This window comes from Bradysia coprophila, chromosome II (assembly GCF_014529535.1).
Source record: "Bradysia coprophila strain Holo2 chromosome II, BU_Bcop_v1, whole genome shotgun sequence".
Classification (NCBI taxonomy): Eukaryota; Metazoa; Arthropoda; class Insecta; order Diptera; family Sciaridae; genus Bradysia; species Bradysia coprophila.
The window spans coordinates 3,812,194-3,836,406 of NC_050735.1; the positions used below are offsets into that span (position 1 = coordinate 3,812,194).

The 24,213-nt window shown below is 36.9% G+C and overlaps 2 protein-coding genes across 2 annotated transcripts; both read left to right on the forward strand.

Moving 5' to 3' along the window:
* The first annotated feature begins 9,090 nt into the window (after nucleotides 1-9,090).
* LOC119066941 (odorant receptor 94b-like) lies at nucleotides 9,091-10,572 on the forward strand. The gene is made up of 4 exons (XM_037169663.1): nucleotides 9,091-9,869; nucleotides 9,927-10,026; nucleotides 10,091-10,354; nucleotides 10,415-10,572. Exons 1-4 carry the CDS (start codon nucleotides 9,121-9,123, stop codon nucleotides 10,466-10,468), a joined length of 1,167 nt encoding a protein of 388 aa, XP_037025558.1. The 5' UTR covers nucleotides 9,091-9,120; the 3' UTR covers nucleotides 10,469-10,572.
* Nucleotides 10,573-18,227: 7,655 nt separating this feature from the next.
* On the forward strand, nucleotides 18,228-23,610 carry LOC119080721 (beta-1,3-galactosyltransferase 5-like). The gene is made up of 4 exons (XM_037189257.1): nucleotides 18,228-18,327; nucleotides 18,637-18,817; nucleotides 18,880-19,897; nucleotides 23,591-23,610. The coding sequence occupies exons 2-4, from the start codon at nucleotides 18,725-18,727 to the stop codon at nucleotides 23,608-23,610; spliced, it is 1,131 nt and encodes a 376-aa protein (XP_037045152.1). The 5' UTR covers nucleotides 18,228-18,327; nucleotides 18,637-18,724.
* The last annotated feature ends 603 nt before the right edge of the window (nucleotides 23,611-24,213 follow it).

Below are 24,213 nucleotides of genomic sequence, written 5' to 3' on the forward strand. Positions count from 1 at the left end.
CATTAAAGCTTGTTCAGACAGCAAAGCCCAGGCTACGCAAGAGTATACTCAGCAATTGCGATCTGGATCTAATTAAGACCATATTGGAGTGTGTTCAGAATACGTTACTCGGGAACATCAAATTGACAGCTACCGAAACAAGAAATTTACGAAAATTCAAGTCAGTTTTACGAAGTCTTTTGAACGTACAGGGTAGTCTAGAGAAAAAGCGTAATTTGATTGTACAAAACGGTGGGTCATTTCTTCCTGTCCTACTGAAACCGATAGTCGCAGCAGCACGTTATACAGTAAAAAATGAAACACGCCCGAAAAATGATTCTGGTTGAAGCCAAACCAGAGACCAAAGACACAGTTGTTGAGGCCATCAATTCGTTGGCCAAAGCCACTGAATTCAGTAAAACAAATTACGGGTCTAATGCCATTGCCATCAGTCATCTGGATACCCAATTGAAGGACCTTTTGACCCGTGAGGATCTACCAGCAGATGCAAGGCTTCGTGAATACAATCAACGTCTATAAAAATACCTTTTCTTGTTACGCGAAAGTGAAAAGGAAAATATAAGACCGAACCCTATCGGTGTATCAATACCTACCTATACACAGCTCGAAATAAAAAAAGAAGAGACAGACCCTGTTTTAGATGAGAGTGCAGACGGAAGACACAAAGACCCAGATAACTCTGCAGACCCCGGTCCATCAAACCCAAGTTTTCTATCTGATCCATCAGCAACGGGAGTTACACCTAAAACGGGTAGACATTCCCATCATCAACAACTTTTAGCCAGTCCACCGTTACCTGCACAACGACGAACTACTCAATTACGAAGTAATTTACCACGTGGTACACCAATACATGATAGACTCCGTAAAACCGACAAAGTTCGTAAAAACTCACGCTACGATGGGTATTGGGTCAACTGGACCCCGTACGGCGGAAAATAAGACAATGGATAACAAATTGAGTAAAATCTATTACACACCTTCACACCCTGCCTCCTTTTCAACTGTAGAAAAGTTATGGCTAGCAACAAACAAGAAATTTTCAAAAAAGAAAATTACCGAATGGTTACAAAAACAGTACACGTATACACGCCACAAACCGCATCGCATACATTTTCCGCGCAATAGTTACAACGTAACTAACATCGGTGATTTGTGGGAGTGTGATTTGGCTGAATTTTCGACTGATTACTCTAAGGAAAACAATGGCATAAAATATTTACTAGGTTAGATAATGTAAAACATAAGCATTTTAAAATAAAACTCTAAAAGTAAAATTTTTTTAGTTGTTATTGATTGCTTCTCGAAGTACATGTTTGTCGAGCCATTAACACAGAAGAATGCAGACGCTGTTATTACGGCTTTCAAGAAAATATTTAAAAAAACTGATCAGCGACCTGTACGTATCCAGAGTGATAATGGCGGTGAATTTACAGCACTGAAGTTTAAAAAGTTCTTAAAAGAGAAAGACATAATTTACAACTCAACCAGAAATCCTGATACAAAGGCAAGTATTTGTGAACGGTCTATACGCACATTGAAGGGGAGAATTTTCAAGTATTTCACACACACTGGTTCTCTTACATTTATTGACAAGCTGGATGATTTTGTCGATGCATACAACAACAGCTATCATCGTACCATTAAAATGGCACCAGTTGATGTCAATGAAAATAACATTTTACAAGTGTATGAGAACACAATGAAATCCCAGATGGCACGTAAAGCAAAAAAAAGGAAAATTAACAGAATTAAGTCAAAGCTCAGAGTCGGGGACTACGTGCGTATTTCTAAAAGTAAAAATACCTTCTCTAAAGGTTACGAAAGCGGCTGGACAAATGAATGTTTCAAGGTACAAAAGATTGTGAAAAGAGACCCTGTGGTATACAGGATTGTTGATCTGGACGGGGAAGAAATAACAGGGACCTTCTATGAACCAGAGCTACAAAAAGTAATCTTCGATGAGTCAGCAGCCAAGGCCATCAAAACGATTATAAAACAGAGGAAGCGTGGTAAAACGATTCAGTATCTTGTGGAGTGGCGAGGCTACAGCAGTAAACATAATTCGTGGATAAATGCCTCTACCATTACAAAAAAATGAATAACAATAGTTTTTACATGACACTGTTGTCAAACAGCTCAATGAATTATTATCCTGAGAATAAGACCAGTACATTTACAGTGCAATTACCACGGTACATGTATCTGGATGGCAATTGGGAGGTTGCTATGACCGAAATACAATACCCATACACTTTTATGAATGTTGAAGACGGCGAAAACGAAATTATGCTAGAGACCTATGAGATAACTGAAGAGGTACTCAATTGGCATTTGGATAAGTCACATGATAAGCCCCCGGCACCGCTAAAGTCACCTATCATGATCAACACAGATATTTTACCAGGGTACTATACTGATATAAAAGATGTCATTACCGCTATAAATTCGAAGATCGACCAGAAAACACAACAGAAAACATTCTTTGAATTCAATTCATGGGCCAACAAAGTAGGAGCCGGTAATGATATTGTAGAGATAGGACGGAAGTGGATCGAGAGCTGTAAACTCAGTACACGCTTAGGTTTACAGTTGGGGTATCCACCCCAATTCAAAATACGTGGTGGTGCTTTTGCACCACATGTTGCAAACAATAACACAATCATGCCAGAGAAAATGTTAATTTACTGTGACATTCTGGAACCACAAATTATTGGTGATAGTTGGGGAAAAGTTTTGGGTATAATCAGTACTAACTCAGGCATTCAGCGCCCATATTTTGGCCAGTCTTGCAACACTATGTTTAGTCTACCTCAATACATATCTGTGCAGTCGCAGAACTTTGAGTCCATCAAAATAGATATAAGGGATATCGAAGGGCGACTCATGCCATTCCAATACGGTACGCTGAGCGTGAAACTACATTTCAGGAGAAACAGCTACAAATATTAACATGGCAGAGCTTGAAGCACTCACCCATTACTATATTACACAGGCAGGGTCTGGAAATTCTTTCTATAGTGGACCCATATATCAACGTGGTCACGGTTCTATACAGAGAGGTGGTGGCATTGGTTCATTCCTAGGAGGACTATTCAGAAGAGTTTTACCAATTTTGAAAAAAGGGACCACAGCGGTGGGTCGTGAAGTGATCAACAGTGGCTCTAATTTTCTGAACGATATCGTTAACAATGTCAATCCGCGTACGGCCTTCAATAATAGATCCAAAGAAGCTGTAACCAATTTGACTCATAAAATGATGTACGGAGAAGGATATAAACGGATGCCATCTAATAGGAAACGCCATACGAGTACAGTTATCCAGTCGAGTAACATTAAACGCAGAAAAACAGTGCAAAATAAGAAACCGAAGCCGAGCAAACCAACGGTGAAGAAAACAAACAACAAGAAAAAGAAAATTACCAAAAGAAAACTCAAAGATATTTTTCACTAAATAATCTACAATGGCACATATAAATAAAGTAGTTGAGCTGAACTCTAAATCTGAGTTGGACCTTTTCGCTACCGTTCCTATACAGACAGCTATTGAGAGCGGTGCTCTACAGACCTATAGACCCATAACTTCGATCTCTAACAATGGACCGATTGAATTTGTGGTCAGTGGTAGCTGCGCTGACGAATATCTGGATCTGGCTCGTGTTTACATACACGTACAGGCAAAAATAACTGTACCCCCTCAGCCGATACCACCTGGTGGTGTAGCTGCACCAGCACCACCAGTAGTGGGTCCTGTTAACAATTGGTTACACTCAATGTTTTCACAAGTAGATGTCAGCCTCAACCAGAAATGTGTTACACCACCCACAAATTGTTACCCGTACAGAGCATACCTACAAAATTTACTTAATTACTCGGAGATTTCCAAAAACACTCATCTAACTTCTGGTCTGTTTTATTCCGATACTCATGGACACATGGAGAGTACAAACAATGACAATGAAGGTTTTACAAAACGTCGCTCACATACTATTGACAATAGAATTGTCGACCTTTACGGGCCACTTCACTGCGATTTATTTAACGTTGACAAATTACTACTGAGCGGTGTCGAAATGACTGTCAAACTACAAAGATCTAAGGATGCCTTTCATCTAATGGGAGTACCAAATTCTGGAGCCACATTTGAAATTATTGAAGCAGAGTTACATGTTCGTAAAGTTAAGCTGAATTCGAATTTTGTTATGGCACATAACAGAGTCTTGGAAGTTGCCACAGCGAAATACCCTATTACTAGGGTCGATGTCAAGGCGATCACGATTCCAACAGGTTCACAGACTAAAACAATGGATAATTTATACCTCGGAGTACTTCCACAGAGATGTATCATTGGTTTCGTTGAAACAGCTGCCTTTAACGGGCAGATCACATCAAATCCATTCAATTTTAGGCACTATGACATGACACAGATTTGTGTGTTTCTGGACAGCCTGGCTATTCCATCTAAGCCGATTGTCTGCGATTTTGCTAATCACCAATACATAAGGGCCTACAATTCGTTGTTTGAAGGATGCAATATTAACTACGCTGACTTTGGTAATGGCATCAGTCGGGAGGCATATGCGGCCGGATATACATTGATAGCCGTTGATCTAACTCCAGACTTGAGCGCATCAGAACCGCATAATTCAATGTCGAAAACTGGATCTTTACGTATTGAAGTACGTTTTAACGAGGCTCTTACCCAATCTGTGACCGCCGTAATATTCTCAGAGTTTTCGTCAACCATAGAAATAGATAAAAACCGTAACGTGGTCACCGATTACAGCAGTTGAACAATACTCCTCTAACAATGAATACATTGCATTTGCAAGAATTCTTCCACAATTTAAATTTACATCATACAAAAGTTGTTGTATGTGCTATAGACGAACTACCACGGCCCAAATTGAGAGTAAAACGCAAACGATACGAAAACTTTGCTTTCGTAATAAATTTATCAAAAAAATCGGAATTCGGGAGTCATTGGGTTAGTGTTTTCATCACACGAAATCGCCATGGGTATTACATGGATTCTTACGGCTTCAAACCGAGAAGCTGGCAACTGTTGACATTTATCCAAGAGAACTGTAAACAAGTCACCTATTGCACACATCATTTACAGCAGTTAACCAGCAATGTATGTGGGATGTACGCTGCCTGTTTCATTGCACACATGGCTAATGGACATACCTTTGATAGTTTTACTGCTAAGTTTTCCAAAAATTTACTGATCAATGATTATGTAATTGTTAAGCTCTTCAATTACTTTCTAAGTTTTTAGATTATACAAGTATTTCTGAACTCAATAAAGAATAATTTTGTCGACAAAACAAAGTTTTTTATATTTACCCATACCCTTCAAGAAGAAAATTCAAACGTAGATTTTGAATTTGATTTTTACACACTGTCATCTATTATCTACCACCCGTATTTTTACTATACCATCTATTACATGACAGTAGAGTCACACTGACCTACACCGAGTCCTTTTTATACAGAAAATATCACCAAAAAATGTGAGAAAAACCAACATTCAAATGGTTCTATTCCACATGCAATTTTTTCTTCTAAGACACATCTGAGAATATGCACCGACTTTAAAAGAAAAACATTCTCTCAACTACATATTCAATACGAAGGACATCGAAGAAACACTGCTTATACATACCAATTGGTTAAAAACAGATGAGAAGACCTGTATGTAAATTTCTAGAATATAGACAATCAAATTTTTATTTAAAATCACTTTATTTGGAGGAAATTCATTTAAGTTATTTAAGGTGAAGAAAAACATGCATTACACCAATGTTTTGTTTGAAGCTGGATTTTTTTTTGTAAATTTCAGCCACAATGTTGATGATAAAAGTTATTGGACCGCGGCGATACGCTGTCAGTACACAATCACAATCGTACACCCAAAACTCATCAAAACCAAATATAAAATCATATGGACAATGATCTATGTTTTCAGGATCCTTATATTTAGACATATCATACAAATTTTCGAGTTTTTCGCACAGTTCGGGATCATAGGAATCTAAAATGTCCAAAAGGCGTTCCACCACTATTTTCAATTCCATTCGTCTCCAGTTCTTGTTGAAATTGGTTGTTACTTCATCGTACGAACAATATGATTGTACTTGCTCTACAATACACTGAACTGGATAATATGCATTGACGATTTCACAGACAATCTCTCTTGGGTATCCGAAAATAATACGTGTACAGTAACATCTAAAATTACCACGGTTGTCGTCAAAATGACCGGCAACTGGTACACCATATTGCTTCGAATCTGCAAGAAAATCTGTCCATCTTTCTTTGATGGCCATGTTATTTCCTTCTGTACAATGACTTTTCACCCCGCTCCTCTAACAAATCTTCGAATTTTTTCAGTAGATTTTCAATAGTTGTTTCATAGTTTATTGTTCTCCAGTTTTTCTCCACATATTGTATTATTTCCACACGTTCAACATCAACAAGCACTTCACCTACACACGTGATATTATCCATTTTGGGCTATCGCAGCTCTCTCCAGAAATAGACTGTGCTGTTCGTTCAGCACTGAGTCCTTTTTATACAGAAAATATCACCAAAAATGTGAGAAAAAATCAACGTTCACACGGATCTATCCCACAGACAATTTTTCCTTCTAGGAACACATCTGAGAATGTACACCGACTTAAAAAGAAAAAAACCGATATTCTCACAAACTATTCAACACAAAGGACTTAAAAGAAACACCGTTTATACACGGAGTATATGTGCGTATAGTTCAGCGCATAGTCTTTGCAAAGGATATACACCGCCTATAGTAAAAGGTACTGTGACTATACCGCCTATAATAAGTGAAAATAACACAAAAGGATATGCGCCGCGTATATAAAGTGATACAAAGAAAAGTTGCCGCTTATATAAAGTAATTAATGTGTGATAAAAAGCGGCAATCTCTTTATATAATGTTGTGATATAAAGTGAAATTTACCGCTTATATAAGGCGGCGATATAAAGAAAATTTGATGCTTATATAAAGTAATTAATGTACAATAAAAAGCGGTTATATAAAAGGGAATTTACCGCTTATATAAACCAATAAAGTAATTAATGACCAATAAAAGGCGGCAACCCTTTAATTAAAAGTTTGACAGTTCAGCCCATAACTCCCATGGTACTCTTCTGAGGGAGACGTTTGGGGCTGTTTTCAAAGAAAAGCATCCGATATCCTACGGCTGAATCCTAAAAAAATGGTCTTGAAGGTCTTATCGGCTAAGCTGTGGGAGGCCGTTTTCGAAAATAGGCCTTGCAGGTCTTGTCGACTGACTTCTGGGAGACCGTTTTCGAAAATAGGCCTTGTAGGTCTTGTCGACTGACTCCTGGGAGACCGTTTTCGACAATTGGCCTTGTAATTGATGTTGACTGACCTCTGGGAAGCTGTTTTCAAAAATTGGCCTCGTAGGTCTAGTAGACTTATTCCTGAGAAGCCGTTTTTGGAAAATGGCCTCCGACGTCCTGCCAGCAGACCCCTGGGAGGCCACTTTTGAAAAATGTCCTCCGACGTCCTGCCGGCAGACCCTTGGGAGGCCACTTTTGAAAAATGGCCTCCGATGTCCTGCCGGCAGACCCCTGCCAGGCCACTTTTGAGGCCTGCGGACAAACAAACTCAAAAAATATTTTTTGGACCAGGCCCAGACACATAATAGATAATCGATATTAGAAAATATATATCTGATAGATAATAGATAAATATATGGATAGATAGATAGATAGATAGATAGATATATAGATAGATAGATAGATAGATAGATAGATAGATAGATAGATAGATAGATAGATAGATAGATAGATAGATAATAGGATAGTTAGTCGTACGATAGGTAATAGTTAGATAGATAGATACATAATACATAAACAGGTAGTAGATAGATTGTATTGATAGTATAATGTTGGGCTGCGGACAAACAAACGCAATTTTTTTTTGAAGACCCGTTTCTCTATCGAGAAACGGGAATTATCATTAAGGAACCTACTGATAATTTTACCTACTTTACAATGAGAAAAGTTAACTTTTAGAGAGGTAGCCCAGCTTTTATACGAGTGTAAACGTTCTCGTATAAATGGTCCTTATCAACTACACTATACGTGGATTGGTGAGCTATGATATGAATCGGTCGGTAGGGAAAGTAAACGGTCGAGAAGGAAAGTAACGGTTAGGAAGGAATGCACCAACACACTCTCACTATTACAGAAATAGTTATTTACGTATCTGTTGTGGACGGTATATTTTAGGCAATTTCGCGAGTTGTAGCCCGAACGAAGTGAGGGCGACTAGCGAAAGTGCCTAAAATAAACCGTCCACAACAGATGCGTATACAACTTTTCATGCCGAGGGCCCAAATTACGAGAAAAATTCCGTAATTTTTGCCCAAGGCATGAAAAATATCTTTCAAAATACCCCAATACATGTGTGTTTTCGCTTGGGCTCCATCCGCGCGTGCACATACATCTTGTGTGTATTGGGGTATCTTGAAATATACTATTTCATGCTTCGGGCCGAAAATGATCGCAATTTTGGTATTTTTGTCGGATTTTTGACACTTTACATATGTACGTGTCCTGTCTTGGACGATTAATTTAAGACATTTTCGCTTAAATCCCTCACTTTATTCGTGCTACAACTCGCGAAATTGCCTAAAATCAATCGTCCAACACATAACTATATTTCAAATAGCATCGATTGCCCTATATCGTCAATCGATACATCGACAAAAACATAAAATTTCTATTTTAGAATAATTATCAGCTTGCGTTGTTAATTACAAAGTATAATGCAAAGAAAAAATATGTACAAAGGCGACATCAATGCAACGTTTGTTCGTATTACGTATATAACGGTGCAATAACAACACGTGGAAGTAAGAAACATTATCAAAGCCATAACCGTAACTGTTGCAACGATTCCCATGCCTGGTTTGTAATTTGTAAGTATCGGAAAGAAGAATATGTTCATGAACTCTGCCACGTCAGTAAAGGACGAAAGGACATTATGTAGAAAAACTGAGTTTCAGCCACATCAGTTTAGTATTTCTTCAACTTTCAAACGAGTCAGACTACTGCTAAAAGATGCATTCCACTAAGACTCACAAAGTGATCAATCTGATGATTTCATTCTTCTATCATATTGGCTTTTGGCATCGTGGAGCTAATCCTACCGTCAATGAATTGAAAGCCAAGTTTTTCTACTGCATCTATCATGCACTGTTCCTTCTATCATTGGTAGTTGGAGCAATAACAACCGAAAACGTGGATAAGAAAATATTCTTATCGGAAGTTGCAATCGCAATCGTGGTGTTGTTAATCAAACTTTGCCTTTTAATCTGGAAACAAAGCCAAATTCTCGTTTTGTTGAATCGATTTTGCGTTTTTTCGATACGGGATGATGACGACGCCTCATATTTCAACGAAAAATTAGGAAGATTTATGAAATTTGTGACTGGGTTCTTAATCACAGCTCTATTTGTTGGCTTTTCAGAGTCTGTAGTCTTATCGTTCGTTGGAAGTGAGAAAAGTTTATTTTTGGAAATTGCATTTCCATTGGATTGGAAACACAACGACATTGCATTCTGCATCACAACATTTTTCATTTTCACTGAAGTTTTTCTGGCCATAATCGCTGTCCTTTTCTCGATATTAATTTGGTATTTGCTTTTGATATGTTCTTTGCGACATGATGTGCTAGGAAGTGAGTTAAGAAAACTTGGACATGAGCAAATCGCCGAGAAGGCAAATAAAAAGATATTGGAAAAGCGAATGCAGTATAGTTTCTTTGAAGGCTTAAAATCCTCAATCAAGACTCATCTGCACCTAAGGGAGTATGTAGTACTCATGTTTAATGTGTTTCTAGGTTTAAAAATTTAAACTTTTCTCAGATTGACCAACGAATTGGAATCCTTTTTCTCAAAACTATTTCTTACTCAATTTGGTACCAGCGGTCTGTGCATCTGTGGATCGATCTATTGTCTCGCATTTGTAAGTGAATGGAGAGCTGATGAATTTCAGTCCTAACGGTTTTTATTCGCTTGTGTCCTCGTAGAATGTCGGTGATAATTTATTAGAACGACTTACGTATCTATTACTGCTTTTATATTTCATTTCCGAACTATTTATGATCACGTATTTTGGGAATGAAATAATGCTGTCCAGCAATCGTCTGTCGTATAGTTTATTTCAATCGAACTGGGTCGATCAACCACATTCAACCAAAAAGTGCATCATCATTTTTGGTGAATATTTGAAGCAACCGCAGGAGTTGATAGTGGGCAGGCTGTACCCATTGACTTTGGAGACATTTACTAGGGTCGGTGTTTTTGAGCTCAATGCGCTGTCGTTTATCATTTTCATTGAAGCTTCATTTCAGATTTTGAATTCTGCTTACAGCATGTTCAACATCTTAAAATCATTTCAACAGTGAAACTGTTATACGACAAAGTAAATTCGTCGACATGCTTATTGGAGTAAAAATGATTATATTTTAATTAAAATTGTTGTTGTTAATTATTATAATAAGTAACATTAAGTCCCGTCAAAAGCTGGATCTAGTTATGTTGTTAGAATAGTCATGTTGGAGTAGGAATGTTTATTTTTGAATAAAATTATTCTTAGTTAATGTAAAAAAGATGTTTTTTCATCCATTTTTGGCAAGCTCGAATGAAGAGATCGAACTTTTTCCTTCATAGACCGCATCCAATCTCTAAAAATGCATTTGTGCCACCGAGAATTGAAATACGACTCTTTTCAGCGCTCATTTTAGTGTTGTAAAGTGACATATTTCAGCACCCGTTTGATGTGATATTACAACACTCAAAGCAGTGTTGATATGGAATTTGTATGAGTTGTTACAGCATTCGATCAAATTTGAAGAGTGATTGTTTACAATGAAAATTATGATTGTGCTCTTGTCTATTTCAATGCTCGGTTGGCACAAAGCATGATGTGTTACACGTATTGTGATGAGATTTTTTCAGCACACGACCCAATTTTGGGGGTCTAGTGCTGAAAAAATCAACATTACAATACTTGTAACACAACATACTATTATCACACGGTATAACGTAACCAGTCCAAAAAACATAGAGAAACTGTTTTGGGTAGACTTACATAACTAGAGATACAATTATCAAAAGTAGAGTTTTCGTGTGGTTGATCCGAGGCGAAGCCGAGAACGAAATTTATGAATAAAATTGTGACGGTGTATGGCGATAATAAACTTTGGAAAAATAAAAAAAGGCTGATGCTATTCGCACACTGTAGAAGACTATTCGAACGCGCGTGCGAATAGCCATTTCACAGTGGATTGAACTATTCGCACGCGATAAATTTCGTAGGAGGGTAAATTAGTTAGTATCAACAAACGCGTTTACACTATCTCGATGGAAAAATTCCCTAAGATCGAACGAAACGCTTTGTCGTTACATTAAGTCGTTAAAAGGAAAAATTCCCTAGGAATTTTTGTTGCAACCCTTTCGATATTTTTACTTTACTTATTTTGAATTAATTTTAAAAAAATCCATAATTTAATGTAACGTAAGATATTTCGAGTTAATTCTGATCTCCAAATATTTTTACACGTATTTTGAATGAATTTACGCTAAAGACATGTTAAATTGAAGTTTTCAGCCAATAAATAACGCTATAACGACAAAAGGGAATCGTTTTGATTTGAGGTAAAATGTGGATGCGTGCGAATAGTCAAACCCAATGTAAAATGGCTATTCGCACGCGATTGTGTCGATTGTAAATAAAACAACCTAATTTGCCTATATATTGCGTCTGCGACATCACAATTAATAATTGAATTTTCATATTGATTTAAAAACAATAATTGCAAAGCCAACAACGATTTACGTACATTGACAAGGTACTAAGGAAATATTTTCTCTCATTAATTAATCAGATTTCCTATCAGGTACCTATATTGTTATATGGAAATATTGCGCACAGAGTAGATAAAATATGATTGACTTGTGATTTGTAAATTTAATTTGATATCGAAGCACAGATTCGTAAAGAATATTTTATACATGTCAGCGCTGTGTTTGTTGTACTTGGGAACGAGTACAAATAATTGACTATTTCTGACTCACTCTTTGGCTGTGGTAGGTATACCAAAATTAGCGATCCTTTACGTTCACACTGAATGACTTGTTGACTCGTATATACTAGGCCCCACCTTTTGGGCGGGTCAGGTCCCTTGACTGACAATTTTATTAATATAATCAATGTTTGTTGTTGTATTGCTGGCAACAATTTTAAGTAATTTTGATTTGTTTTTGTTGTGTAGCTGAGGTTTTTGGTTGCCAATGATTTTAAAACAATTTTGTTTTCAAATTGCCGACGTTTCGACCTAATACCAGGTCATCATCAGGGCTTTATTTTCCATGTAAATAAACAGAAACGATTTTTCAGTTTAGCTATTCGAACAAGGTCGGAATTTTACACATTTTTACCTAATTGGTCAAATTTAGCGGTTATCACAGCCTGTGCTCATTTTAGAGCTTTCGTCAAGAAAATTAAATGGGTTATAACCTTGCATTAGCCGGTGAACTTTAACAACTTTACACGAACAACAGATTGGCCGCAAACTTCCCACTCGTACGAGAACGATTAGAACACTCTTTCAGTTCGGTACAAAATAAAAAAGTACGATAGATGTTATTCTCTTGCTTTGATGTACAAAAGTAAGTCCCCCAAAACTTGCTACATTCACATCTTGAATAAAATATAACGACTCATGCGAATTACGGCCCTCGCTTCGCTCTGGCCGCAAATTTCACACTCGTGTGAGTTTTAAAGCTTTCTGTTTGATTGTTTTTTAACGTCATTCACACTTGAATAACGATTCAAAAATTTTCTACATTTTTTATGCCATGGCGTGAATTGTGCTACTTTTGCCCGTGATAGCTGACTATCACCGTGATAGCTGACATGGATATAACTAACCAACAAAATCACACAAAACCCAACAGTGTAAAATGCTGTTTTTCTGGAATAACGTCCAGATACTTAATCCCACATAGCCCACATAACATCAGGAATTTAATTCTGCGTCGATTAAAAAAATAAAATTAGTAATTGGTTGATAATTACTCAAGTTATCGTGTTTACAAGCAAAATATTGGGACATACAATTCCGTTTTTTCTAACATTTCATACAACTTTTGGGACAAACACTCTAGGGTATTTTCTGGCATAAGACCCTGACTTACAGTCAAGGGAATAACCCAATTAAGATGAACAAAATGTCTAGCCTACATTTAGGCTATATATGAGTTATGGGCCTAACTTACTCAGTAAGTATTGGCGAGGCGTGGTTCGGAAGTCACATAAAGCCGGTGGTCTAGACTGAACTTGTGATAGACAGTTGAAGGATGCTAGTGAGGTCTCAAAAATAAACAAACAAAATTCAAGAGACGTTTTGAGATTAACAGGACGAAACGGTGTATTTTGGTTACTAATGAAATACAACAACTTGACAAAAATTATTGCACGTTGCAGTTGCAAGACGTCGATAAAATGATACACCCATTCCAAATTTCCAAGATAGTGCTTTGAGTAAATGAATAACTTTAACAAGTTCAGAACGATGAAGCGACGCATTGTCAAGCAACATGCTTAACACTTGTGACCTCAAATTTTGTGAATCACTATACGACCCAATTTTATTTCAGTATACTGAAATTTCCATTTATACTCAAACAGTTTAAAGTTGCATAAAATTTATCGAATTAGTTCGACAAATGGAGGTTCTATCTCGGTTCCGCAAAAGCATCACATTTCAACAATGCGAGCGTCAAGTTCAAGTCAAAATTAATTTTTTGTTTCGACGTGTTGGAAAACATATCCACACACCTCAACAAAAAATGTCCCAGTCCCAGCAAGACAGTAATGTACTTTTATCTACCTAGGTGAAATAGTAGCAGTGAAAAAGTGCTATTATTTCGCCGTCGGTAGATAAAATAGAATAGAAATCGCCTTCGGCTCATGCAACAACTCCCCAAGTGTCTAAATAAACCTGTGGACAGAGGTGAATAATCAACTATTACTATACTAGGGACGTAATATGGCAATTCCCTCCCTAAGGGAAACCCTTTCCCTCGCTTGTAAAGTAAAATGGCATACTGCACCATGTAAATAATTTGATATCTAGTATCGCGATGAGTAAAAGTACCTCGGATACTTTTGCTCATCTGGATACGAGATATCAAATTACTTGCCTGGTATAGTAATCTACTAATAATTTGCTTTAAGTGGTTCACAATGATTTATAAAAAGTAAAAAGTAAAAAATTACTTCATCATGCTGATGGATACACGAAAAACTTCACGTTTCGTAACAAAATTGCAATTCAGAGTAATTCCTGACTAATTTTTTTATTCAAATTTATTCTAATCAATTTCATTTTATGCGATCTGTTGCTGATTTTTGATGCTCAAAATATATACCTAGCACAAAAAACGAGTTTTCAAACGTGTCTGCGCTACAGTATAATAATGGGTTTATTGCCATACCAACCGGCCGCACATTTTTGTTAGATTAAGTGTAAGGTGTAGTGACGATCTACTACATAGGGTTCATTATGTCGTCGATAGACTAAATTGAAGGTTTAGTGACGATCTTCAAAGCCATATAGGATTCGGTACATCGCCGTGCCGTCGAGTACGCTTTGATATCAAGTGAAATTCAGTTAATAGGTATCTAGAAATTAAAAATGGGACAATATGTGCTAAAAGAAATTTGTGTTCAAGCTCTTCGTCGCGAAAGACTTTAAGTTATGTTACAGTGTCAAAAGAACGAAGTCATTTTGCTTGGTAGTGTCTTTAACGTAACATCTTTTCTTGAAGGCGAAAATATATTTTTTCAAACATTTGATAGAGCTATGATCATTTAGTGTTCACAGTGTTTTTTGAAAATATGTGCGACATTAAAGTGTTAGGACGAAAACAAACGAGCAATTTCGCATTTAAGAGTGATATCGCCAAAACTTGAACCAATTTGAAAACAATGGTTCGGCGATCCAGGCAAGCTATAGCTCGTTTGAATCGTCTTTCAATTCTAAGAAATAGGGATCTTTTATTGTTTCGTATAATAATAATTAATTTACAAATAAAATATTTCGCTCAAATCTCTCGTGGGTGGGATTGTTCCCAAAATTGAAGCTACATTTCCTTTCTGAATGGCAATGCTGACTCTTTGAATTAAATACGATGTAGCTCGTTTTTCACCAGTAGCATCAGTAATTTTACTTCCAATACTTTTTATCAAATCCATTCCAAGCTTTCCTATGACCCCTGATGTTTCAGTAGCAATAGGAATGAAAATGAAATGATGGGCCAAATCCGAATAATGACTGATTTTTTTCCTCTCGGCTTGTTTCGCTACATAGCCGACATGATTGGATGATCCATTCAGATACGAAGGCGCAAAAGTGTCCCTGCATGTAAAATCCCACAGCAGTGACCTCCCTCTCGCCCATGGGATTAGAGTCATTCCGTCTGGAAGTTTTCCATCTGGCCGAGAACACCCAGGTGGTTCGAGAATAGCCGGCACTTGACCTGATTTCAATGCACGTTGGAAAATACCGTTTGCATTTGCATGTCGTGAATTCGTGCCTTTAGCCTTAGCACACGATAAACCATGATGTCCGTATTTGTCAACTTTTTCTCCACAAATGCATACATGAGGTTGAACGATTGGTAAGCCGAGACGTAGTGATAGTGCCACTCGGAATTCATCATTGGATAGAAATGTCCCAAGTTGTGGCGATGGTAGTGCATGCAACCAAGCACCTGTTTCACGTGCAGAGTTTGCTTTAAATCGTGCCTTATCCCACGTTTTTTCCAAAGATCCACTCAGAAATTCGATTTTTCGCTCTATGTCAGTAGACTCCCAAACTTGTTGAATGTTTCTTAGATCTTTTTCAGGCAGCTCACCAAAATTTTCGCACCAAAACTTTTCTGCTTCCAACAATGCTGGATCAAGCTGTCGGTAAGGTTCAGATAACAGCTGGTCCACCAAATCGGAAACTTCATGTATGGATGACAAAAAGCAAGGCAAAGCGATCTCTGTTGCATGTCTGATTCCGATTCCTCCATACTTAATTGGCAAAGAAGATTCGGACCATGAACGAATTGACAGTTGAATGTTTAAAATCGATTCTAATGATTCCTTGAGTACGGCATCGTATCGTTCTAGGCCATGGGTGTTTTTCCACATCGGATTGCCTCGGAGAAAGAAGATCAAACGTGGAGTTGAAATGGAAATCTTCAGCAAATAGAACGCACTGTGAAAATTGATCTTTTTTAATTTTTCCGTCAGACGTTTCAAGTCATCAATCTTTCGTTCCAAACATAAAACCGCAGATTCGTCGGTGAGTGGACTGCCGAGAAGGAAAGCTTTGCCGTCTTCCATCTCTTATATGTCAGGGATCAGGGATCTTTTAGTTTTTCTGTTAGTTTCCCATTTTCGGAGTGAACACGTGAAAAGTCATAGCATGTCAAGGGGTGGTGAAAACAGGTTTTTTGTGATAGCTCAAGATAGACATGTTTCTAAAAGTTGAAAACTTGTAGGAATATAGGTCTTTGGCAGACCTTCATAAAAAGTATAATCATCGGTATGGACAGTCCTACTGGCTTGCAACAGAATTTATCCGCGGAACTGACTATAGGGTGTTGTAGCTGGACTTACCCTCTTTCATTCGACGTATAAAAAACCCCAGATAAATTCTGTTGCAAGCCATAAAGTTAGTTGAAGTAAAATGTCGCTCCAGGAGACCCATATTTTTCAGTGTGTTCAACTTGTTTTTGGTCTTCTAACAAGCTGGAGCGATTGAAATGAAATAAACTAAATCAAAATTACATGTTCAGCTCAAAATTGTCCTGAACCGAGCGATCGTTGGTCTTGAAAATGTTGCTTTCCTCCTACTTCGTAGTAGGTGGAAAACCTCATTTCTTTGACTTCACAAAATGAACAGAAACTCAATTGCTTGCTACGAATATAGGTTTATTGCTAAGCAGAGATGCGCAGCGTTCTTCTACAGTCAATAAATGGTCACTCAAGATGTAGTTTGTGCTTCACTAGAGGTCACACAATATGGAAATGTGTGTATAATCAAGTTTTTTATATGTAAATGGACGGTGCGCATCTCTGCTTAGCAAGAAACCTATATTCGTAGCAAACAATTGAGTTTCTGTTCATTTTGTGAAGTCAAAGAAATGAGGTTTTCCACCTACTACGAAGTAGGAGGAAAGCAACATTTTCAAGACCAACGATCGCTCGGTTCAGGACAATTTTGAGCTGAACATGTAATTTTGATTTAGTTTATTTCATTTCAATCGCTCCAGCTTGTTAGAAGACAAGTTGAAAACACTGAAAAATATGGGTCTCCTGGAGCAACATTTTACCTCGACTAACTTTATGGCTTGCAACAGAATTTATCTGGGGTTTTTTATACGTGGAATCAAAGAGGGTAAGTCCAGCTACAACACCCTATAGTCAGTTCCGCGGATAAATTCTGTTGCAAGCCAGTAGGACTGTCCAAACATTGACCATATTTTGAGTCATAAGTCTAGAACGGGTGGCGGCCCATACCGATGATTATACTCTTTATGAAGGTCTGCCAAAGGCCTATATTCCTACAAGTTTTCAACTTTTAGAAACATGTCTATCTTGAGCTATCACAAAAAAACTGTTTTCACCACCCCTTGACATGCTATGACTTTTCACGTGTTCACTCCGAAAATATGGGAAACTAACAGAAAAACTAAAAGATCCCTATTTCTTAGAATTGAAAGACGATTCAAACGAGCTATAGCTTGCCTGGATCGCCGAACCATTGTATTTATTTTCACCAAAATTGGTTCAACTTTTGGCGATATCACTCTTAAGGAATCGACAATTATGCTGCGTTATTGAGAAATTACAATTGAAAACGCAGCATAATTGTCGACTCCATCAACGCTAAATTGCTTGTGTGTTTTCGTCCTTAAGCGTCAAGAATGAAAGTAATTGGTCAAAATCGTTACAGTATTGAGAGGAATGACATACTTAACAGCAAAAAATGTAATTGCAGTTCTAGGAAACGAATATTTTCGAGTTCGTTAGGTAAATTGGAGGCTTTTAATCCTTACTTTACTTGGCTTAATTTATTGATTTTTTTTTCAGGTATACTAACATCGAAGACCATTGTTGCTCGTTCAAGAGTCTATAAATATTGAACTATTACCATTTCGTTGTTACCAAGATATGATTAAAGAAAACGCACTTCAAGCAAAGGTGATCATAGTCGAAAGCTGACAAATAGAGTGCTATTTTTTATGAAATGGGTTTTTACAGTGTTTTAGTAAAATTTACAGTTATATTACACGCTGTCAAGTTTCAGTACCCTATCTACCCTATTTAGAGTACTACTCACGCTTGCAGTGCGGTGAAGATTGTGCTTCTCATAAAGTTAACTTGGTATTAATGATATACAAGCACTTCACACAATAGTAAAACCTTCAAACAACACGTTTGAAATGGCACTCTATTTGGCATTGCTTGAAGTGTGTTGACCATACCAATTTTTAAATGTTTTCATTTTAGATTTAAAATTGGTATACTGACTGTGATTCCATTGACGTGTGTGTGCATCGAGGCGTAAAAACCTTTTCTCATTTAAAATTTAAAAAAGATGAAAGTCCTGAAGATAACGCTGTTTGTGCCACTATCGCTGCGTCGTTTTCTAAACAAATTAGTGCAACGAAGACTGGTGTTCCTCATTATGGTAACTTTTCTCTGCAATTCTTGCCTTGTAACGTTACGGTGCAAACACTTAAAATTTTACAGGTTCTCCTACTTATCGTAGAACAAATTCTGTGGAACTTTTCATCATCACCCCCTCGTCAGAAGACAAATATTACTTTCATGAACGAAAACCTGTGCAATTCATCTGCAACAGAAAATACCAATGGCAGAACTGCAGTCATAGTCGTGCTGTCGGCACGGAATCATTTCGACAATAGAAACTTAATACGTCAGACATATGGTACTGTCCGTAATGCAAACAATGTGCAAATTTTAGGAGTCGTTTTTATGTTGGGAAATTTGGACGCACACGGAAGTGATGTAACTGATGACAATAAATTACAAGAGGAGAGAAATCGATTCGGTGACATTGTTGTGGGTGACTTTGTTGATTGCTATAGAAACCTGACACTCAAGACCATCATGGCTTACGAGTGGATAACTTCTCGTTGTAGAGAGGCTCAAATTGTGGTGAAGACCGACGATGACGTTTTCGTCAATATCTTTGAACTAACAAGGGAATTGGATTCATGGTCACAAGATCAAGTCGCATCATCGAAAATTTGGTGCAAGGTGGACAAAGAAGAAAAGTCAATCGATGATGTGAATAGTGTGTACTATGCCTCACCTCTAGATTTTCCGAACGGTTTTTTTCCAACTCATTGTGAGGGAGTCGGCTACGTCACGCCGATTGGTGTAATTGATCGGATTATAAACGAAATCTGGAAATCATTTCCGCGAAGGGTTTGTACCCATGAAGATGTGTTTATGACAGGGATTGTCCCACTGCACATCAATTCACATTCGAATTACTTCTGGCGAAAATCTCAACTCATTGAACACATCGTTAAAAATTCGTGGAGAAGCTTAAGTTTGCAGGATGGCAGAGGCGATGAGGACTATTTTCTAAGACATTTCATCAAAAACACGTCCATGGACTTGGAAGTGGAAAATTTTATTAAGCTACGAAAACGATACGACAAAAAAATGTTCTTTTTGATTACCCATTCGGATCATTTCAAAAAAGTGTACCTTCGGCTATGGGAAATTATAAGAAAAAGTTTTTCAAGTTGAAAATCTTGTTGAATAATTTATTGAACTAATAGTGAGCAAGTAAGTAGTAGTTCTGTGTTCAAACAACGCCAAATACTTAGAGGATTCTTTGGTGGACTCATCTATTAGTCAAAAAACCCTTAAAGGGTAAATGTGACGCAAGTCCTTTATCTTACTTACAAAATAACTTATATCGCTGAGGGTGACGCATTGTGCGTCGTACGCAAAAGTTTTATCAACAAAAAATTTACTCAAAAAATTTGTGAAAGAAAATTTTACAAAAAGAAATTTGCGTCACAATTGGCAGATGTTGAGGAAACTATTGTTAGAAAAATGGTTAAAAAATGTACTGAAAGAATTTAAACAAAAGAAAACCGAATTTCATGCATCAAAATATACAACACACACACACACACACATACAAATTGGCTTTTATATGTCATTTGTATGGAAACTTTGGGAGCTCCAGCTTCCAAGATATGGGTTTTTTCCAACTTTTGAAAATTCCATTCTTATTTTTGGGCCATTATTAGCCTATAACCAACATTTCAGGAAAATCTATAGAAACGTTTAGGAGTTGCTGGATCCACTTTTCCATAGGAACTAACTAAGTAACTAACTAACTAACGTAGGCGATTTTCATTATATGAAAATTCGAGATTTTGCTCGAAGTTCAATATCTGGGCTAATTTTGAAGCTGCAGTAACGTGTGATAGCTTGTTAAACTCGTATTGATGCCTAGATTCAAAATATCTAAGTTTGAGTGTCGTTGGAGTTAAGCGGGAGGACTCAAAAAGGTGCTGTAAATATGCTCCGCCGTCCTCAAAAAAATTTGGTTAAAACATTTTTGGTAGTGAACTTGCGTCACGCCCGCTTACTAACGTGCGGACATGATCATACATCGTCAAACTTTAAAATTTTGTTCTGCATGTACACATTCAGCGCATTATTAGTAGAATTAAAATATGAAAATCCTACACAAACCACAAATAACCAATAATGATGACAGAAGCAGTTGTAGTGGTGACGCCACCAATACTGAGCGTTGGTAAACCAACATAAACATATTATTGAAGCATAAAAGCTTCAGATGCGCACACTAATACTATACGTGTGAAACGTTTGGTTTAGTCGTGTTCAACCAAAAAACAAATTGAGGTTTCCAAAGCTCCAAAAACTCAAAACTCACTTCTTTACCAGCTAAATTAGAAATGAGCCTTTGTGTGGAGGTAACGCACTCATTACATGTTGTGTGAAAAGTCAACTTAAAGATTTTCGAATAGACTTCCTCAAACCTTAGTTGGCGCCACAGAGAAATTTTGATGACGTTAGAAAGCCTCCAAATTTTCAAATACGAATACATGGGAAGTTTATTTATGCAACTCAGCATCATAATGTGCAAAATTTGCAAACTTTAGATGCTTCTGTTGCACAAATCGTTGTATGAAACTCGAGGCAATTTTTTTATTAGATTCACGATCAGCATTTTGACGGCACTAGGCCCAGAGTCCGCCCAAAGAAAAGGTGGATTGACTGCGTGAAAGAGCACTGAGCGAAATTTCTTACGTGCTATGCGTATAACATTCGTGCCACCTGTTAAAAAGTGTGGTAAGTTGTACAGCGGGCTCGAATATAATACGTGGGAGACGTATTTCGCTTTGACAGAGATTTAAAAATATGAATTTTATTGAATTTACCTACGATTTACACCATATTAACACCAGTTTATCGTAGTTATTATACATTTTAATAGTCATTGGTAACAAATACTTTAAATTAAAAATTGACTTCTTTGGGAATTGAACCGGGGACCTCTGGATCATAAGCCAACCATATTTCTAATGTTGCAGTACAGTTGTGTTGGTTGACATTTCTTATTGTTGAATCGTACTTTGAAAGCCATAAACGTGTGTGGCGTATAAGTTACGCAGCGCACTTTATAACGTAACGCACATAAATAATGATATGTCGTATTTTAACATAATTGAATTTAAATTCATAAAGCACGAGGAATTAGCTACGACTTGACGGCAAGAGAGTTATGCACTTGAATTATCAAAATACTGATTATTAATTATAGATGGTTTCAACTTAAACAGCTTTCGGATATGATGATATGATTACGAAATGCAACCTCTTCATAAAAAATGAAAGTATTATGACGAGAATTTTTCGAATTTACTAAAATATTTTTTTGGGAAATATAAATATGATCCAAATTCAATGTCTGAGACCAGCATCCACTATATACGTTTAACATACTTGATGTGCGTTTAGCTTCCGTCCCACTCGTAAGTTATTCATATTCCACGTGTATCACCACAATACGTAACACAAGAATATTCAAATCTGACAATCGAAATACGTAACCACGTTTTCAACGTGTTCCACGTATAGAAGACATTGTCCATGTATCATATACATTAATGAAGTATATTTCACCTTTCCGAAGAATTTTACACGTACCCGGAGTATTGTATGAATTTTCTTTTTCTGGCTGGGTATTCGCAATTGAAAAGTTGTTGCCGAGGATCGTCAAAGAATGCTGTTGTGGAGTCAGCCAAAACCCGCTTGGGTTAAAAATGGCTGTTAAGTAAGTAAGTAAATATGAGTATTATGACACGCGTCCTACGGCCTCGTGTCACAATTATTATTACGCATCTAGAACCTATAATAAAGTACTTTCCACTCGATGCCATAAATAACCAGTAACAGCTGTACCGAATGTTTGAAGCATATGGAATATTATTTCAACAGAAATTGCATGCAGTGTAAAAGTTGTTTTAGACCGAGAGCCAACATGCCGAAATTCGAAACTATGTCAAGTTGGTGCATTCCCAATACGAAAATCCAAATTGGTGTCGAAATGAAGGTATTGATCCCAAACGGTGAATGAAACTTTAAAAAAATCAGTGACAGGTCTTGTGCCATACAACTTTAATTTTCGTATTTTTAACTCGTAGCAGACCTTTTACCAACTATTTTTTAAATTCCATTCGTCAATACTGTCATCTTATTGATTTTTAAAAAAATAATTGTCGTATAACAAGTGCTTTTCGTAAACTGTAAACGTTTGATATTAGGTTTATGCCACTCAGCATTAATAAGAAAACTTTAGATTCCTCTGTGGCATAAAACGTTGTATGAGTCTCGATGTCATAAATTACTATTAAAAACAAACAAGTCCCTATGAGGAACTGATACAGGGCCTATTTTTCAATACTAAAATTTCTAAAATTTCTAAAATTTCTAAAATTTGAGAAATTCTGAATGTAAAACGTCAATTTCAATGATTTTTTATTGTCAAATTAGTTAAATTTACATACTTTTTTACTTTGTCATCCTGAAATTTCCAATTTTTCTGTAAACGCTTATAAAAACACTTATAAAAACCAGTCTTCAAACTTTTTTCGGAATTGACTTGAAAAAAGAGGCTGTTCTTCATTATTGATTTTTAAATCTGGACCTCGGAATAGTGCGCAAGGTAAAAAAGTTGATTTTCAGACCCACATTTCCTCATTTCCACCACTTGCCATTTTTAAGCACTCGTTAGGGACCATTCTAATAGTGCACACTCTATTTATGGGGAGCCCTTAACTAGTGCTTAAAAATTGAAAGTTTTGTGATTACGGTCGATTTGTGAAAGATTTTTTATTTTCATTTTGTAGAATCGAACAAATTTGAATCGACCGATTTTCAGTTGAAACTTCACCGGAATAGTTTTGCGCAAGAGATGAGAACACCAACAAGATTTTATGTACTCCAGGATGAAAAAGTTCAGTAGGGTATCACTATTCTAGATAAAAATTACTTCCATTTGAAAATGTGGACTATTGGGTTAATTTTTTTCCTTTCCCTTTCCCTATGAGGAAATCAACTTTCGCATGGGGCAGGTAGTAAACCAGAATACATTGGAAGCTGCTACGTACTTCATTAACCCGGAAACTACTTTGTGATACTCGCAAACTCATTTGTGGCTTTTTGAGCAACTTGCGTCGGTAACTGTTTTTCGACAAGTGTAAATGTATACATCGACTTCATCTCGGATATAAAGACTCTACATTTGTCAAAAAGACAGTTACAGGAACAAGTTGCTCAAAAACACACTTGAGAGTTTGCTTTATCACAAAATTGTTACCTCAGTATCCAGAGTAACCTATACTATGCAGATATTTGACAAAATTTTCTGTCGGAGAAATATTTGTACTCTACAGAACTCTGTATTATAAGGGCGATTAGATTTATACTTGAATTAATTTGATAGGTAAATTGCTTAAAACAATGAATCACTTCTTAAAATGGAGCTTAACACCCAGATTTGTG

Coding starts and splice junctions, on each gene's coding strand:
- LOC119066941 (XM_037169663.1), top strand. CDS start 9,121: ATGCATTCCACTAAGACTCACAAAGTGATCAATCTGATGATTTCATTC. Junction 9,870..9,926: donor ACTCATCTGCACCTAAGGGA/GTATGTAGTACT, acceptor AACTTTTCTCAG/ATTGACCAACGAATTGGAAT. Junction 10,027..10,090: donor CGATCTATTGTCTCGCATTT/GTAAGTGAATGG, acceptor GTGTCCTCGTAG/AATGTCGGTGATAATTTATT.
- LOC119080721 (XM_037189257.1), top strand. CDS start 18,725: ATGAAAGTCCTGAAGATAACGCTGTTTGTGCCACTATCGCTGCGTCGT. Junction 18,818..18,879: donor GACTGGTGTTCCTCATTATG/GTAACTTTTCTC, acceptor AAAATTTTACAG/GTTCTCCTACTTATCGTAGA. Junction 19,898..23,590: donor ATGGGAAATTATAAGAAAAA/GTTTTTCAAGTT, acceptor ACCGATTTTCAG/TTGAAACTTCACCGGAATAG.